Source organism: Haliotis rubra, unplaced genomic scaffold (assembly GCF_003918875.1).
Source record: "Haliotis rubra isolate DU_JTF1 unplaced genomic scaffold, ASM391887v1 Scf376, whole genome shotgun sequence".
Taxonomy (NCBI): domain Eukaryota; kingdom Metazoa; phylum Mollusca; class Gastropoda; order Lepetellida; family Haliotidae; genus Haliotis; species Haliotis rubra.
This window is the reverse complement of record NW_025767053.1, coordinates 63,430-84,726: the sequence shown is the minus strand read 5'-3', so window position 1 is coordinate 84,726 and position 21,297 is coordinate 63,430. Positions and strand designations below refer to the sequence as shown.

At 40.0% G+C, this 21,297-nt stretch overlaps 1 protein-coding gene across 2 annotated transcripts; it reads right to left on the bottom strand.

Moving 5' to 3' along the window:
• Positions 1 to 11: 11 nt before the first annotated feature.
• LOC124286113 lies at positions 12 to 18,174 on the bottom strand. 2 transcript variants are annotated; one of them, XM_046722452.1, is made up of 9 exons: positions 17,783 to 18,153; positions 6,301 to 6,678; positions 5,718 to 5,978; positions 5,420 to 5,447; positions 4,978 to 5,003; positions 4,303 to 4,395; positions 3,638 to 3,754; positions 2,968 to 3,093; positions 12 to 1,371 (listed from the first exon to the last, which is right to left on the bottom strand). In XM_046722452.1, exons 1-9 carry the CDS (start codon positions 17,856 to 17,858, stop codon positions 1,328 to 1,330), a joined length of 1,149 nt encoding a protein of 382 aa, XP_046578408.1. In that variant the 5' UTR covers positions 17,859 to 18,153; the 3' UTR covers positions 12 to 1,327. The 2 variants fall into 2 exon arrangements, with proteins under 2 accessions (XP_046578408.1, XP_046578409.1); XM_046722453.1 differs by lacking the exon at positions 2,968 to 3,093 and having other exon boundaries at positions 17,783 to 18,174.
• Positions 18,175 to 21,297: the final 3,123 nt, after the last annotated feature.

Here is a 21,297-nt window from a genome sequence, read left to right as displayed (position 1 = left end):
TAGATCGATGCTCATGCTATTGATCACTGGATTGTCTGGTCGATCATATACAGACCGCCACCATACAACTGGAACATTGCTGAGTGCGACGTTCGACAAGATCCAAACCAAACCAAACCATACAATGAAAGGAGGTGTTACCAGAGTGTACCAAAGGGAAAACATTGCGCCATCAGTTGTTGTCAGTTTCTTAAGGCGTGTGATTGGAAGTTTGTAGTTCAAAACAAATACTCTCTTACTAATCCACACATGGGCAATGTTCACCTCCAGCTAGCAGCACAAGGTACACAGAATGCCATAGCATGAGTTCTGGGTGTTGTTGTACAAAGCCATCTTAGCGCTAAGGTGACCATACCTCAACATAGACTTAAGGTAGTGTTAGCGCTAAGGTAACCATACCTTAACATAGACTTAAGGTAGTGTTAGCGCTAAGGTGACCATACCTCAACATAGACTTAAGGTAGTGTTAGCGCTAAGGTTGTTTTATACAACAGCACCCTGATCTGTCCACCATTAAACACGTTTGTGACATGATAATGAGACTCATGATCCAACACACAAAGGGATTCACATACTCAGTACACCTTGTCGAGTGAAGGAATGCTGGAATAACTGCTGTGAAAATAAGGTAAACTTTGACATTTCCCCTCTTACCCCTATGGCCCTGCTTACTACCGGTTGTACCGTGTTCGCACTGTGTTACTTTGTTATACGGCTATAGCTAGACACTAAATGTTTTGGACGTATATTTCGGGAGCATAATCTACTTGTGTAACAGTATAGTAACAAAAGGTTCAAATCAACAGATTAACATGCACGAGGCATAAAAAGGACATGATATTCACGATTAATTTAAACATAACGAAAACAGGTCCCCAGGATCAAATCAGCAATAACAGGGAGTCTGGTACAGACGCATTTAGTGACACAGAGATGGACTACGATTTGAATAATGCTGACTGTAGTATTAAACAACAAACAAATTATCCTGAAAACACAAAAGAATATACTAAGGCATAAAATATAAGAACAAACCCCCCAAAAACGAAGGTAATTTGTGAAATGAAAAAGCAACTATGTATGTTATAGGGGACATAGACCGATAATTACAAAGATCTGCATCATTGAGTGGATGTTGTATTAATTAAAGCCAGTCCAAAATGTTCCGCATCAGACTTTAATCTTCCGTTCGTACCATCGCTAACACTTATTTAAAAGAAAACAACAGATGTACTCAACATCCAGGACCTGGTTGATGTAACGGATGTTTTTTAAAGTATCAGCACCGGAAAAACTACTTTAACGTGAGCTTCTCAATCCACTTGAATCACTTTTTCGGCTTCTGCACTTGACTGTACACATCCTCCACATCTGCAACAAAACATGAGTCTCATCAGAGCTGTAATACCAGTACTTCAACAACTCATACAGCTCATACTCTACATACACCACATATTCTACATACACCACATACTCTACATACACCACATACTCTATATATACACCATATGCTCTACATACACCACATACTCTATATATACACCATATGCTCTACATACACCACATACTCTACATACACCACATACACTACACACCACTACACCACATACTCTACATACACCACATACTCTACATATACACCACATACTCTGTACATACACCACATACTCTACATACACCACATACTCTATATATACACCACATACTCTACATACACCACATACTCTACATATACACCACATACTCTACATACACCACATACTCTATATATACACCATATGCTCTACATACACCACATACTCTATATATACACCACATACTCTACATACACCACATATTCCACATACACCACATATACCTACATACACCACACATACATACTCACATATACATATACACCACACATACACACACACATACTATACATACACCACATACATACTCATATATACACCACACATACTCTATATATACACCACATATACTCTACATACACCACATACACCACATACACATATACACCACATACTCTATATATACACCACATACTCTACATACACCACATACTCTACATACACACCATACTCTACATACACCACATATTCATATACACCACATATTCTACATACACCACATATACTCTACATACACCACATACTCTATACACCACATACATATATACACCACACATACACCACATACTCTACATACACCACACATATTCTACATACACCACACATACACCACATACATATATACACCACATACTCTACATACACCACATACTCTACATACACCACATACTCTATATACACCACATACTCTCTACATACACCACATACCTACATACTCTACATACACCACATACTACTACATACACACACCACATATTCTACATACACCACATACTCTACATACACCACATACTCTATATATACACCATATGCTCTACATACACCACAAACTCTATATATACACCACATACTCTACATACACCACATACTCTACACATATACACCACATACTCTATACATATACCACATACACTACATACACCATACACCACATACTCTACATACACACATACTCTACATACACCACATACTACATACACCACATACTCTATACATACTCATATACATACACCACATACTCTACATACACCACATACTCTATATACACACACATACTCTATACTCTATATACACCACATACTCTATATATACACCACATACTCTACATACACACCACATACTCTATATACATATACACCACATACATACTCTACATACACCACATACTCTACATACACCACATACTCTACATATACACCACATACTCTACTCTACACCACATACTATACATATACACCACATACTCTACATACACCACATACACCACATACTCTATATACATACACCACATACTCTATATATACACCACATGCTCTACATACACCACACGTACCCTCGGCTGCTGACTTCTTGGATTTGTCAGGTACGGCATACGTATCTCCACTGTCCAGGCCAGGCTGATTCAGGTTTCTGTCATCGAGGTTAGGTTGATTCTTCACCTCGCTGGCTTCTCCCTTCCCTGTAGTCAGATATATTATTCTTTCATTCAGAATCTGATATGACACAATATGCTTACCAACATCATCAGCAAATGATACAAACACTTTGAACTTATGTCTATATGTACCCAGGGTGATGCTTCTTCTTACCCGGAATCTCAACATAGAAACTATCTGACACAATGTGAACTAGATGTAATGCTTCTTTGATTTGCAATGTGAACTAGGTTTGGCAATGTGAACTAGGTTTAACACTGTGTAGCAACCCATAGTGGATGTACATCAGCACTTTCGTAATAAATGTGAAAACGTCTCCCATACTGAGGCTGACACAGATGTCTAGTGTTGACTTAGATGTTCCTATTCATGTGGACATAAACTACAGAGAGATGGAGCTGTGTGTCAAGATGCCGTGCACAGTACTTTAGTCAAACCATTTTTGGAGGAATGCCAGGATGATGCAGACGAAATAAACCCATGAGCACAGACTTAGTGCTCGCAAAACAAGACACATAAGAAATAGAAACAAATAGCATTGAAGACACGGTGACGGAGGAAACGTACCCTCTGCTGCAGACTTCTTGGATTTGTCAGGTACAGCATAGATATCTCCAATGTCCGGACCAGCTTGACAGTCATCGGGGTTAGGCTGAGTCTTCACCATACTGGTTTCTCCCTTCTCTGTATTCAGATGCAATAACAACATCATCAGCAACTGATACAGGGACTATGAACTTACATAATGAATCAAACAATGTGAACCCAGTAATACATGTAGTTACACAGAAGCTCCCTAAAACCGGCTCACATAAGGTGAACATTTATTAATCAGTTGTTTGATTGCCCGAGTGTGGATTTGGGCATCTTCAATTTGCCTCAAGTCCTTTGTCATGTCCGCGTGTCCTCTCACATTCATGAGTGAGTTTAGTTTTACGCCGCACTCAGCAATATTCCAGCTATATGGCGGCGATCTGTAAATAATCGAGTCTGGACCAGACAATCCAGTTACCAACAGCATGAGCATCGATCTGCGCAATTGGGAACCTATGACATGTGTCAACCAAGTCAGCAAACTGACCACCCGATCCGTTAGTCGCCGCTTACGACAAGCATGTGTTACTGAAGATCAATATTCTAACCCGAACTTTCATGGGTTTCATTCATGAAACATGTTGGCATACTTTTTATTGATACGCTCACGTTGTCAGATGTAAAGAAAACACACCAACCGTGAGATGGAGATGCAGATTCTCGACAGTCTATCTGTGCGTAGTCATCATTTCCCGGGCCACTGCTGCTGTACAAGGGATTTTCTTCCATCACTGTAACAATAGCTGATTGTAAGACTTGATGTTGTGGAGGAATGGGGAGAAACATGAAACTCGTGTTTACATTCAGCTGTACATCACAGTCCGGAAATAGCTGAAAAACTGCTGACGCGGCTTAAAGCAATTATACTTACCCATTGTTCCACTACATAAAGAAAGAAATATATATGATGATTTATAGATACGTTTATGCATATTAAAGAAAACGTCCTGACCTTCCAAATATCCTGGCCATTCGATCATGGATTTGATGAAACGGAGAACATATGTTTCATTTTCTGAATTACTGCAATTACATGGTGTACAATGTCTACTAAATGCATTTGAATGGCTTCCTTTCTGAAATATGCTATGTTATAGATAACAATAACAGTTAACAATTTCAATCCTCACTTGCCAATGTCTTAATACATGGACATAGACTGCCGTGGAGTAAACGTTGTAACGTGTGACTGTATGCGTTGTCAAGTGATGCTGTTTGTCTTTCCCCTATGGCTTAATCCTAGTTCTACTTTTGATTTGATATGCTGGGGCTGCTAATGGAACGTGACGTCCTTGCATGTATGTCGTACTTACCAACTGCCTCAGCATTTCCTGGTTGTCTGGAAATATAGAAACATGATGGACACCGTATCATGCTACAAAACTATGGATATAAACAGACAAGAGTTAACATAATGATAAAGATAATGAATTTATATAGCGCCACTTTCCAAAAAGTATTTGCTCAACGGCGCTGAAGAAGAAAGTATCACATGCATGATATATGGATCTCTACAGTCTATACAGGGTATATGGAACAGGGGAAGTTTGTAGCAGTGATATCGAAATACACACACAGGCACACGCACACGCACACGCATACACAAACTCATACAAATATGCATTTTTACATCTACCAGTATAGGAGCATACAAAGCTTCACCTTCGTTAAAATAGAATGAGAACAGTACACAGATTGAAGTATATCTACCCTTTTAGCCATTGGAACATTCGTATATACATTCACTTTACTTACCTGTTGGGATATGTAGACGCTTGTCCATCTGTAAGAAATAGACGAGAGGACTGAGTTACCATATGTAAATGCAATCGCCAGTTCATTGATCTTACATTGTTATACTGCATCGTATGCAATATATGTGTTTATAATATTATGCTCGAACATGACAGGCGATTTGTGAAAGATCCAATCATGATCCGATGTCCATAGAGTTTTGTACATTTTTAAACAGTTATTTATTAAATTTTCCTTTTCACATAAGTGTAATACCTATGATAAGCATGCATAGAAACAGAGTCATCACTACATTTACCATCTGGATGGTTCGACCCCCTCTTCGATCTGTAAAGAGCACATCCAGTGATGACGAGAATCAATAAGACGATCCCGCCGCCAGCAGCTCCACCAATCAGAGGAACCAGGGTGTTTCTGGATGGCGACTCGTTATCTGTTCTCTCTGTTGTGTATTCTGTTGCGGCTTCTGTTGGTTTGGTTGACGATGCCTCATGTCTGCTAACTGTCGTCTGCAGAATACTGGTGGTAGGTGCTCGAGGTTTCCGAGAAGTACTTATCTCTTCAAACATATATACTTCACATGTTCAGACATCACGACACAAGATATTTAAGGCTATAACACAGTGCGTAGTGTGCTGTTACTCTCTCGGCCATACTTCTAAATGTACTAAACAGGGGAGGGATGACAAAATATGGATGAACAACCTCTTCATTAACGTGATAGGGACGTTTCGGTGTAGGTTCTAACACCGTTGCCAAGCAAGTGATGAACAGCATGAGGATAGAAAGGTTAAAGAAGTTATACTAAACAGGTAATGCAAACATTCCGACAGAAATCTCATTTATTTAGTCAGGATATTGTAACAAGAATGTGTACTTACCATCATGAATGTCCACTTCGAGGTCAACATATCTACTTTGCCACTTCTGATTAACCACACAATACCATCCACCGCCGTACTGTTGGTCAATATCTCGTATCCTTAATTCATATGATTCATCTCCACATGATGTGTTTCCAACATGTAACTTCACCAGTGACGTTTCTGTAACGTTTCCTCTGCACACACCATTGTAATATTGGACAAAGGCAACGTATCCTGTACTGTTTACTCTGTACCAATATACGATGGGATCTGTCACCCAGTCGACTGAGCAAACAAATGTAATGTTGCGACCCTCTTTGACGTGTTTTGTAGAATTACGGCGTGGGAGAGAAGGATATTTATTGATATCCCTTCTTGGGACAAGCTTGAAGACTGAAAGGTATAACACACAATAATTTAGTTTCAAGTATTAGTGGCACAAGTTAAATGTAACTAACTTACCTCACTCAAATCGTAATGAATATACAGTTGTATGTATAGTCGAATCTTAGCACAAGCACGGGTTGATAAAGACCAGTGACTTGTCAGATACCTCAAAGGGTTCGGCTCCACATTAAACATGCATGCTGATTTTCATATAAACTATGCCATCGGTTGGAGCTACCATTCGATCGTGACATTGTTATAAGTTTACTGATTTCCGGTGTTTACCTAATTGGTAGTACAATATTGAAGACAACTTTAATTGAGATAACTTCATCAACTATATAACTTCTAACATTGACCTTCTATTCTGGACGATGACATATACACAATTTCGGTGAACAAAAAGAATGCTCTTTAAACACCAATGACAACCAAATTGTTGATGAGTAGTGAGCCCCCATGTAATATCTTTAAATAATATACGTCATTAGTAGCAATAATGAGACAGTTCTTAATATGAACACAACTGTGAAACAAGAGTACCGAAGAACAAAACAATACTCATGAAAATTGTATACACTTGCAAACCTTATCAAACTGTTACTAGGCTATGAAACACTGCAAATGTAACTAAAGGACCAAACGACGAGTATGTTAACCATATCACTTACATCACCATCGATTGTCTCTGTACAACTACAAATAAACATGGGGTTATGCTTTCCCACCCCTAATTTACCTAAATAAGATGGAATGGAATTAAATATATTGGACACCTTGAAAATATGAAAACATCAAGCCAGTCTCTTTGTGACAATAAATGTTAAAATTGAATTTATTGCACACACTGAAAGTAATAATAAATCAAGATAGTCTCTTTCTGACAATAAATGTTAGAAATAACAAAAAAAATCTGCTCTGTACTTGTGTCCAGTTTTTCGTACTTAAGTAAAAATATGCTCAGACGTAAATTGTTTTCAAAAGTATGCAACATAATAATCGTTCTTCCCTATGGCTCCATTATTAGTCCTGCAATATCACTATTTCCATGGCGTTAACGTCTTCATGAAAGTCTTGCAGTGTTCGTTTTCACCTTTCGTTTTGGCATTAAGATAATGTCGGTCAAACCAGAGACACACAAAGGTGGATTGTGGTCACACGCTTGGCCGTAAGATAATATGTGGCATCAGCGTCATCATTATCTGAAGAAGCATGTTTATGTATCCAGTTGGTTAAGTGCGGTACTCTCACATGCAATCTTTGAATATAACTGCTAAGATTTTTGACGATTACTTATTTTCAAGCGTAATGCGACATAAGAACAAAACAAAAATGCAAGAACAAACGTTGGACCTATCTGATAGATTTTGCTGATATTCATACAAAATAGAAGTACCAAATGTAAATTCATCATGTCTGGATGCATCGGGCAGAATATATTCCGGGGGAAATATAAGAAATACGAAAGATTAGCGAAGACGCACAAACGCCACTCCCTTTACTATGGAACCGTTTTCAGAAACAGGGGTCACACGTGACCTACCCACATAGTCGACCACGTGTTACAACACCAGCACAGGAAAGGTTTATGTGAGTTTGTCACTTACATGATAGACTCACGTCAGGTACCTACAGCTACAGCAATAACAGGACTACAATGGCAGGAATGCAGTTGAACGACACAACATTACACTGATGCATTTCTTCAGCCACATGTCCTTCATATTATGCAATATTAGTTTCCCAACACTACAACGTCACACGCCTTGACCGACAACGAAGGAACCACATCCAGGTACTGTCCTGATCCTCAAGGTCCCCAGACCTAAGATTTATGCGATGCTCTTGGTCAACGTCTGCGATAGAAGAGTGGGTGAAGACTGGAAGCGAAGACGCCAGGCAGTTCTGGACTTTCATGGCTGCCATAGAAGATGGCAAGAACAGATGACGAAAAATGAAACGTTTAACAAACACGTAACCATATACTCACGTCTATAGTGAATCGCTAAATCGTACCCTACATGGACTGTACGAGCATCATGAACTTGTTTATCACCCTGAGCTGAAGCCTATGACTGTAGCCACATCAATGGTACTCCACATGCATTGCTTTAAGCCACTATAGATGACAAGAGAATGAGAAGACTAACAGAAGCTCAACGACACAAGGCCGTCGGCCGTTTACAAGGGCGGACATCCCAGCATGGTGTGGCAGAGGCACTTCAGCGTGTCCAGACTGACCATCTCAAACCTATGCACTCGATACAAACATACTAGGAGTATTAATGACAGACCAAGGTCAGGTCGACCTGGAGTTACCACGACCGGCCAGGATCGCTTCATCCGGCTGAGACATTTCCGTTCAAACACCACGGCCACAACAATCCAAATCCCTGGACTGCTCCGAATCTCGGACCAGACAGTGCGCTATAGGGGATGGAACGCCAGACTTTTTGCCAGAAGACCAGTTCAAGGTCACGTCGTTCCCTACATCAACGTGATATTTGGAGCATGATAATGCTCGACCTCACGTTGCACGTGTTTGACAGTTCTTCCTCCAAAACAACAATGTTCAGTTTTAACCTTGGCCTTCTCGATCACCGGATATGTCTCACATTGAACGTCTATGGGAAACTCTTCAACGACGCTTGCGCCAGCGTAATCCGCAACCTCAAACACTACAAAAACTGCACACAGCACTTCAGCAAGTGTATCAAAACATTCCTCAAGACAGCATTCGGCATCTCCTTTCTTCTATGGGTCACCGCTGCCAAGCTGTTATTGATGCTCATGTTCATTTTACTCCGACCAAGTGGCTTTAATAGCCCTCTGTCTTTTTACCAAACACTTTCTTGATAATCATGAAATGTGATGATTTTACTATAACTGAGTATTGATGTCATGTTTGAATCAGTTATATGCACTCAGTAAGGAAACTCCAAAACAGCATGTCAAGTTTCTTTTTTTGAAGAGTACATATTTAGCAGAGTATATTTTGGATACAATGATATGCTTACTCAGATTGCCGTCTGAATAATTTTGAACATAAAAATGTCCACAATGAGTAGACCGAAGATTCCTGTAAGGATGTATCCCAGTAGAAATTGACATGTCTATATTGAAACCCGAACATATAGTATTGCAGTCAATCTGCTATGCACATTGGATTATCGTACAGGGGAAAGTTATCTTCTGGAAGCTGAAATTATTTCTGGAAGCTGCTTCCAGTATAATATCATTAATTAAGTTGTCGAGCTGGTAGACTAAGTATGTGTTGTCATAGCAACAGTCAGGGTGGAAGATTCTGTGTAAACCACAGATTGTGCTCCCCTGTTCATGAACTGCACTGTGAGCACAAAGTCATTCTTTGATTCCCTTTTATGTTGTATAGTTTATTAAAACATGTAATAAACTCATGTCCAAAAGAAACGATACCAAATATTTTTTTCAATATTTTTAAATTAATGATACTTTTTGGAGAAAAAACACATTTCTGTGTATCCCACGTTCCTATCCAAACGTATTCGATCGAAAAAACCGCTAACATTTATTCACTTAAGAAGCAATCGCACGAATACTCAAAATGACGTTAAGTCGTGTGGCACGAAATGCACGTGCAGATGAACTGTATAAAACCGCTGGTCCGACACGTTGTGCCCACAGCAGTAAAAAGCACACAAAAGAAATGGCACGTTTGACAGCGATCGAGAGAGAAAAAGCCGTTGGAATGGTCCGACAGGGAGCATCACACGCCGCTATAGCAAGAACGTTTGGATGCGCGCGCATAACCGTTACCAGGTTAATGCGACGGTTGCTTCAAACAGGCCGAACAACAGGCAGGCCGAGAAGCGGGAGACCCCGGGTGACCACGCCTATTCAAGACAACCACATCCGGTTACTTCACCTACGTAACCGCTTCGTTCCCGCGACGTTAACGGCGGCGACGGGACTGGGACACCGGATCAGGACATCTACAGGAGACTGCAGGCACATGGTATCCGTGCACGTCGCCCCTACCGCGGAGTCTACCTGACACGTCAAAACAGAGTCAACCGATTGATATGGGCCAGGCGTGTTCGGCGGTGGCAACGTCGAAACTGGGCACGTGTCTTGTTTTCGGACGAAAGCCGGTTTTGCCTTTACAAGAACGATGGTCGGCAGCGAGTATACCGAAGAGTTCGTGAACGTTTGGCACCGAACTGCATCCAGCAAGTCCATGCATTTGGAGGCGAAGGTGTAATGGTGTGGGGAGGTATCTGCGGTGATGTGAAAACGAGGCTCGTCATTATTCGGGGGAACCTGGATGCACAGCGTTACCAGGATAAGGTTTTACGACCATTCGTGCAGCCATTCGCCCAACAGCATCCAGGAGTAATCGTGTTCCGTCACGATAACGCTAGGCCTCATACGGCAAGATTGACCCAGAACTTCCTTGCCAACGCCAACATACAGGTTTTGCCATGGCCAGCGTGTTCACCGGATTTGAATCCCATTGAGCACATATGGGATCACCTCAATAGGAAAATCAGAAAACGCCCTGCGCCCCCAGCCAACCTCCAACAATTGGAACATTGTCTCCAGGATGAGTGGCAGCGAATCACCCCTAACGTCATCCGACGTTTGACGTCATCAGCTCGGAGGCGTGTCATGACATGTATCGCAGCTGCTGGTGGACATACCCGGTACTAAAGGGGCGTTCAGACTGTGTTCAGAGACTACCCTCACTAGCCTCCTCCACTGTGCTAACATGAAATTTCAATTTGGGGCACCACACTTCGTTTAAAGCCCTGTGTTAATGATTGTAAATCTTAGATTGCCATGACTTTTTGTACACATGCAGTAAAATCATTTATCTAATGAAAGATATCAATTTGAAATGTCTATGTTGTTTTGTTTTAGTTTAGTGATCTTTGAAACACGTGGTATCGTTTCTTTTGGACACTAGTTTATCAACTATACTTGCTGAAAGTTGCCAACTTCGAGGAAATATGATCATTGCATTTATGGATGTTCAACCTGGTGCTCAGTGTTCGAAATAGCCCGTGGCTAGTAAATATCCAGGCGGGCCAGTAAATCTCTGGCCCGACTGGCTAGTGAATGTTTATGGGGTCATTTTGTAAATATATCACTCTCACCGACTTGTTAAGTTATAATACACTTTTAAATCATGCGGGATTATGACCGTATAAAACTGTTCATCATATTAGCAGCCTAACGATGAAACCCGTGTCATACCGATACTATCTTTTTGTCATTTGCCTAGTTTCTACAATTCAAATTTCGGGCAATCATTTTGTGAGCTAGTAACTTTCAGGCATAGCTAGCCTGACTGGCTAGCAAAATATGGAAACTATTTCGCACACTGCTGGTGTTTGTCACTTTGCAAGAGCAAATCGTCAGAGTGATGTGACACATATATTGCCTGAATTGTTTAGTTGCTCTGAGCTATTCATTATAATTTACTATTTAAAATGCAGTGCGTCATATTGTGTCCACTGAAACATCCAATAACCACAACAATATGCGTTTATAGTTGATACTGCTTTCTGAAAAACTAATTTGATATTGTTGTCTTTCATTAGCTTCTGATTTGTACATACTCAACAAAATAAATGAGTATTCAATATTTAAGTATTATATGGATCATATGATAGATATAATATGAACTATTAGATACCAAAATATTGATAATCGGGGTGGTTCTTGAATTTGTTGAGTATGTCTTCTCTATATTATGATATTGGTTTGCGTAAAACTGATTGGGAAGCGTACGATTTGGTTACATTCGAATTCTGATTTCGAATTTGTGAAAATGTATATGAATTTACATCGAATTTACAATACTTATATGTTACTGATCTCAGCTGTTTGTTAATTTCCACGTCATGTTAAATTAATGAATGTTATTTTTTGTGTTATTTTTATTGTGTGTCAACCATAAATGAACATTTCTATATCTTATCTGATCATTTTACATCCAACATTCAGTAGCTGCTTAGTTGAGAAATATAATACTTTATATTAACTTAAAGCCTAATTTTCGACTTAGATTGGTTATTATGATAATCCAGTGTCAAATATCCTTTTTATGCTTAAAGTATTATCTGAAAATTGTCTAAATGTGCCAACAAAATGATATTTTCAAAGTGACATGGGATGTCAGATTGAAAACAAATCAAATATATAAAACTTTCTGAAACACAGATGAGTGCTCCTGCATGAAAAAGGACGACGGAAAAGACGAGAACTAGGCCCAATTTCAGTCATTTCGCTTCATAGGGTTCATGGTTGAAGGGATGGATGAAGTACTTGAGACTAAGGCTTCAGGCCAAGGATTACAATCAGATCAAATATGGGATTCAAACCCACTTCAAGATAACTATAGTAGCTATAGATATGGCAGGATTGTTGATTGCTGCTGCCAGCAGTTTAGGAAAGGTGAGGTGAGGTGAAATTGGGTTTAACGTCGTGCTTGAGAATATGTCGCTCATATGACGACGTGCATGCGTGTGTATGTGTATGTGTGGCTGCTTGTACTAGCCCAGACTGAAGCTTGTTTTATAGTGCTAGCCCACTGAGATACCATGCCGCAGTGAAGCATGAATAGTTTAGGAAAGCGCATCATGAGTTCGGTGTATTCACTTACAGCTCAGATACAACAAAGTATTGAGTTTATGTAGGCAGTTGATGTAGAAATGATAGTCAATGTCATCAATTCTTAAACTTGTTATATAATGAAGTGGTTTTAGGCCACACGTAGTAATATTCCAACACTGTCATGCTTGAGACACCTATAACGGCGTTCACTTTCTACATGGACATACATCAGACGTTGCTATATGACGTAAACGTCATACTGTGCCGCTGTTAAATACGATCATTTTGAAGTTGCGCGTATATATGACAGGTTCTGTCACCAATGTGGCACAGGACCATGCAATCACCTAACAATTTACAACTTGACCTGTTAATCTAATTATCACTACTGGCTTCCCCTCATATCTCATCACTGTGTCGTTTTACATATACATATACAGCTCTCAGTATCCTAGCCTTTTGTTCACATGGTGAACATGGGGGAGGAGTAAGAACTAAAAAAGAGACGTTGACATCCATAAATTCTCGCCATAAATATGAAACTTAACTTTATCACGTCGGAGTTTTGTGTTGATGAACGTATAAACACTTTGTACACCGTTGCAGTAATTCCTAACTGTACTTACTTCACAGGGACAAACGTAGTTACAAGCTGCATATCGTTATCTCACACAAATGGGAGTTTCCGCTCGTTTCTCGCTGATAGGACAGTTCCGTTTCGTGATATCACTAACATCTGTGGTCTATTTTGGGCTTGCAAAAGTGACACGCCCTCATCTACTTGTATGGTGTCCTGAGTACATCTTGAGTCACAATGACTACAATCGTGGCTCATTGTATTACATCGGGGTGGCAATATCACAACATCACAATATCACAATATCACAACATCACAATATCACAATATCACAATATCACATGCCCCCTCAAGTTAAATGGTGAACATGATTAACAAGCAATACGCCAAAACAGTTTGCACATTGACTCCGTAGTTCCGTAAACCCATATTTGAGATTTTGGCCTTTTTCTACCCGTGGATATGGTGGCTGACTTGGATGTGCACACTGTGATGCTGTTGCCGGGGTAGGTGCCGTCTGGATAACAAAGATTTCACTGTATGCCATGTGCACGTTTGCTTCTTAACGCCGCACTGTGTATTGTATGTACGTGCGTGTGTGTACATAAGGCGGGAAGTATCTAGAGCGAGACAACAGAGATACAAAGAAAAGCAAGATTTATGGATGTCAACTTCTTTATTGCAGATCTGGGCCCACTTGCACAGAGCAATCTTAGTTACAATCAATGTTAGGGCCTTACAATCAACTTTAAAATCACCATACAATTGCCCTAATCCACTTGCACAAAGCCGATCTTAGAGCGATTGTAAGACGGCATGTATTTAAGATCGCGAAGTTAGCTAAGATCGAACCCTTCAACGGTGGAGGTACGAATTTCTTAAACTCGACTCCCGTCTACAGTTGTCTGAAAGTGCGCATAGCATGCTTCGCAAATAAAAAGTGATACTGGTCCCAGCACACAAAACATACCTCCCTCAATCGCACCTTGCAGAATTTTCATGAAAAAGTCCCAGAAATCTTAGAAGGAACCGATTACGTGGACGATAGCATATATTTTTCTACATTCTAACTGTCTTGATTTATGAACTGAGAATGTGATATTGCAACCACAGAAATACCTACCCATGTTTTATGAAAATACTGAAATACGAAAAAATACATGAATAAATTTGAATCTAGATTTAGTGACTTAATTATGGAACTTAAAATAACAAATATAAACGGTATTTCCTTATGATATAACACCTAAATGTATGATTTGCCAATGGTTGTCAATGAGACATTGTTTAAAACGCAGCTGTTGGTGGCGGTGGGGTTGGGGGTGGTTGTAAAATCCTAAATATATCCTAGAATATAATACAATAAAATAATGGCTACAGAAGTGTTGTAAAGAATGCATGGCAGGGAAATACGTGTATTAAATAATATTTCAAGAGAGTAGTTATTAAATACGTATTCACAGTATATTAATTATTTAACCCTATTGCGTTGATAAATATCTTTAATGCCTCATCATGTGTATATCCCTATTGAATGACTACTTGTATATATATCTAAATTCCATAATCAAATTTAGATTTATGGATGAGAAAGAAACTTGATTTTGCACGTTAACTTGTATCTACTTGTAGATTACTTTAATGATAAACTAAGACAAAATCACTCCATGACCGAAAAGAGATATCAGTATGTTGAACTCTGCAATGGGCATGACAGACTGTACGGCAACGGCATATGCCAAGGGAAACCACTCCCATCTTGCGTATAAAGTAAAATTATCTGCTCTTGAGTTAATGAAAAGGTCACGGCCATTGTTAATCGCACGCGGACACCATTCACTATTATCCTTTCCTGGATTATCAAGAAGGTATGTTGTTTCACACTTATTCCAACATTGAATCGGGTGGGAATAGTACTTTGTGATATCGACTCGATAGTTATGTGTTTCACAACAGTAAATAAGAATGCATCCGACGTTAAATCGGTTGTGCATTCTCCGTGTTGTTGAAGTGTCGAGGCGAACCACACAGTTTTATGCAATATAAATGCAATCTCCAAACGTAAAGCTGATTATTTGCGTGAAACAGACACTAATTTGAATGCCATTTCTAAAATGACTAAAATGATCTTAGCTCCTTACAATTGGTCTGGACCAATTGTAAGTTTCGATTGTAACTTACAATGATCTTAGCCTACAATTGCTTTGTGCAAGTAGATGGCGATTGTAACCGAAGCCTAAGATCGCGATCTTAAGGAATTACAATAATTGTAGCGCTAAGATCGTTCTGTGCAAGTGGGCCCTGGATGGGATTACTTTGATTATAGTGATGACACGGTTCATTGCATGCCACTGCACTCCACCGCCGCCATACAGCTGGAACATTGCTGAGTACGGGGTTAAACAACCAACAAATAAACAAACAAACAAATATTGCACCCCAACGTCACAGACAGTTGCTAAATATCTATAATTGGATTATCTGGTCAAGACTCCATGATATATACTACAAACAAAAAATATGGGAACACCCTAAAATTTGATCGTCATATGTAAACAGAAACGTGGTGAGGTCATTTATGCTCTAAGGTAAATGCAACTTTAAACGACATGTTAGAACATGCAGCGAAGCAACTGATTCAATATTCGCTGAGTTTGAGTGAAATGAAAAACAAGTATGCTGAAACACACCAGCACCATGTTTGATTCAAACGCCCAAACACAGCAGCCCAGTGCATGTGGAAGACAGACTTCATGAAGCTTGTGGCAACGTTTCCTCTAAAAGAAGCTACAGACAGTATTGAAGCCTCACATCGTCTTCAACATGCCACAGCACAAACTGTTAAGCGCCCACAACAGAAGGAGGACCATTGAATGGTTACAGGATGGTGAATCCATAAGAAGTGTTGCTCTCCATCTTAGGGTGTCTCCCTCTGTCATTCACAGACTGAGGGAGGTTCCAGGCCACTGGCAGAGTAAAGGACAGACCTCGCTCTGGAATACCCAGAAAAGCATCAAAGGCAGATGACCGATATGTTATGGTCCAAGCCCTTCGGAACCGATTCACAACTGCCTGTGCCCAGTTGCCACAAGATGCACGGGAAGTCTGTCTTCCACATGCACTAGGCTGTTTAGGCGTTTGAATCAAACATAGTGCTGGTGTGTTTCAGCACCCTTGTTTTTCTCTGTTTTTAGCAATCTTCACTTCACTCAAACTCAACGAATATTGAATCAGTTGCTTCACTGCGTGTTCCAACATGTCGTTTAAAGTGCTTATTAAGCACACAAAAAGTTGCATTTACCTTAGAGTATAAATGACCTCACCACATTTCAGTTTATATATGACTATCAAATTTTAGGGTGTTCCCATATTTGTTGTTTGTAGTATACATGCCACCGTCATATAACTGAGATATTGCAACGTACTGAGATACAAAAAAAACAACTTGGGCAGATGTGGTTATTCAGATGGATAGGGTGTCGTCTTAGATCATCTTTCATTTCTCCCGCTCTTTCTATGTTACTTTCTTCTCTCGTGCAATCTCTCTATCCTATGACTGCTTTCACCCCCTCCCTTCTCAATACAACCAGTCAGTCGTTATAACGTTAAACAGTAACTCATAGGTTCTAAACATGTATAAACTACACAACTCTCTCATAAATGTATCAATTACATCACCATCGACTGTGTCTTTATAACTACAAACATGCATGGATTTAAGCTTTCTTTTGTCCAGCCCTTTATTTACCTAAATATAGATGAAATGTAATTAAATATATGGATACCTTGAACGTAAGAAAAATCAAGATAGTCTCTTTCTGACAATAAATGTTTGAAATAAAATGAAATCTCCTCTGTACTGGTGTCCAGTTTTTCGAACGGGAGGAAACATATGCGGTGAAGTAAATTGTCAGTACATAAAGACTACATACTTACCGTTGGAGGCTCCATCTTTGCCTCCTGAAGCCATAACAAACGCACATAATGTGTACATTACTGATATGGATGCCATGTCGCAATGATAGAATACTTACAGCATCAATGTATACTACATCTCTAAGTGTGGCTTAATACTTCCTCTTACGCGTGGCCAATGGGGTCACTTTCCCGGTACTTGAATCACATCGTATTCATAATAAGCGTCAAGTCAACAGCTCAGTTCTTCTCGGAGTAGAATAGGAAATGTACTAAACCTAAAGTGGATACAAAACAGAAAGTAGAATAAGGACGGTACTAACCTTAATATAATACATTAAACCCGTCGTCGGTTGAATATAGATGATATTTTTCAAAAGCATGCAACAAAATAATCGTTCTTCATCATGGCTCTATTATTGGTCCTACAATCCCACTATTTCCATAGCGTTAACGTTTGCATGGAAGTCTTGAAGTGTTAGTTTTTCACCTTTCGGTTTGGCACTAAAATCATGTTCGTCCAACCAGTGATATATAAAGGTGAATTGTGGTCACATGTTTGGCAGTAAGATAATATGCAGCATCAGCGTCACCAGTATCTTAGAAGGCATGGTTATGTATTCAGTTGGTTCACTGAGGTACACTTACATGCATTCTTTGAATTTGTTTCAACATAACTGCTAAGAGTTTTGACGATTACTTGTTTTGAAGTGTAATGCAACATATCAACGAGAAAAAGAAATGCAAAGACAGAAGTTGGACCTATCTTACGGAGTTTTGCTGATATTTATAGAAGAAAACAAAAGAAATGCCAAGTGTAAATTCATTATGTCTGCATGCAGCGGTTAGAATATAGTCTGGGGAAATATACGAAAGACGATAAAGTAGTGAAAACTCCACCACCGTTACCATGGAACCGTTTTCAGACCTACCCGCATCCAGTCAACCATGTGTTACAACCCAAGCACATACGGGTTTGCCACTTACATGATAGACTTACCACAGGTACCTACAGCTACAACAACACAAACAGTGCCAAGGATTGCCGCCCAGGCAATGAGGAAACATCTCCACATCGCAGGTATTCGACCCTGACGACCAGCTCGAGGCGTCCTTCTGACTGTTGGGCTGTGACTTCAGTGGTGTGAAGGACGCAGAGTATGGTCATAACAGCGATGGAGACGTGTTTGGTTTAGTGGCGAGTCACGGATCTTGCTTCTCTGTTCAGAAGACGTCTTGGAGAACTGCAAATAGGAAGTGACAGGTTTGGTGTCGAGAGTGATGATTTTGGCTGCCATCTCCTATACCGGTAGAGCAGACTTGATGCATGCAATTCAACGACACAGCATTACACTGATGCACTTCTTCAGCCACAAGTCCTTCATGTTATGCAATATTAGTTTCTCAACACAACAATGTCACACGACTTGACCGACTTGACCGACAACGAAGGAGCCACATCCAGATACTTTAGCCTCAAGGTCCACATATGTAAACCCCTGCAAAGATTTATGCGATGCTCTTGATCAATGTCTGCAATTTCGTCAGCAACAGCCACAGAACCCCCAACAGTTGGCATAGCTATTGAATGAAGAGTGGGTAAAGAATGGGGTTGGAAACGCCAGGCAGTTCTGGACTGCTTTACAAGATGGCAAGAAGAGATGACCTTCACCTTGACACTCGAGAGTTCCATGTTCACCATGATGATCATCAGTCAGTGACAATGACGTGTGTCATATGTGAACACTTTATTCTGATCTGTTACATATATAATATATGTATAATACAAACTAGATAAAAGTATACATCTGAAAACCTCTTCTGCGTTTCTTACATATTTAGGAGAATATATTTCGGATAACGCATACAACGATATGCTTACGCAGTTACAAGCTGTATATGAGTGATTCACACATATGAGAGATTCCGCTCGTTTCTCACGAGAATCTGTTACAAAGGATCAGATAGGACAGTTCCGTTTCGTGATATCACTGACATCTGTGGTCTATTTTGAGGCTTGCGAAAGTGACACACCCTCATGTACTTGTATGGTGTCCTGAGTACATCCTGAGTCACAATGACTACACTCGTGGCTCATTGTATTACATCGGGGTGGCAATATCACAATATCACAATATCACAATATCACAATATCACGATATCACATGTGCCCTCAAGTATAAATGGTGAACATGATTAACAAGCAATACGCCAAAACAGATTGCACATTGAAAGTCCTTTTTTCTAGACTCCGTAGTTCCGTAAGCCCATATTTGAGATTTTGGCCTTTTTCTACCCGTAGATATGGTGGCTGACTTGGATGTGCACACTGTGATGCTGTTGCCGGGGTCGGTGCCGTCTGGATACCAAGATTTCACTGTATGTCATGTGTACGTTTGCTTCTTAACGCCGCACTGTGCATTACATGCACGTGCGTGTATGTGCATAAGGCGGCAAGTATTTAGAGCCAGACAACAGAAATACAAAGAAAAGCAAGATTTATGGATGTCAACTTCTTTATTGTGAATAACACGACGTTACGGAGTATATGCTTGCGCCTTCATCAGGTCATGACACCTTCAAATGATGCTTTCCTGATGTATTCTAAATCTAAATGCCCTTCAAAGATTTGAACAGAGACACCGAGTTCCGAAGTTTAACCATGAATGTCCAAAGTGCCATACACGGCCATCCCCTATCCTCAAGACATAACTCCTCGTCCCCAGCTGCGGGTGTGAACACATTCAGTCATAATATGCCACTTGGACACATATCTGTAACTATTTCTACAGTTCAAGGCAATGTGATCGTGTCATTATTCAAAGACCTTAATACAGGAACACAGGCTCTCTCTGTCTACTTACATTTAAAGGTGTCAGATATTAATTCAAGAACTTAAATTTGGATACTATTTTATGACCTTGAAACCGCTCAATGTCAGGCACATAAACACACACATAGATATATACATACATACATACATACATACATACATACATACATACATACATACATACATACATACATACATACATACATACATACATACATACATACATACATACATACATACATACATACATACATACATACATACATACATAGATAGATATATACATACATACATACATACATACATAGATAGGTCTGTAAATAATCAATCCTGGAACAGACAATCCAGTGATCAACAGCATGAGCTCGATCTATGCAACTGGACATTGGTATACTATGACATGTGTCAACCAAGACAAGGAGCCTGACCACCCGATCCCGTTAATCGTCACAGATGGCATAAAGTCACACATCATATCAGGTGGAACCAGCGCGTCCGAGTACAGATGCGGCTTACTGTGGTGGAGTGGTCCTCCTGTGTCCTCAACTGACACAAGCCTGTCTCCGTACCCCAGGTGTAGGCCATGCAGGAAGTGAAGTACCAACACAGAGACTGACACAGCGTGACGCTGGGGACGTGAGTCTCCCTGAAGACTCCAGGCAAGAGTTGTCGTGATATTTTATTATTATAGGATATTTATATA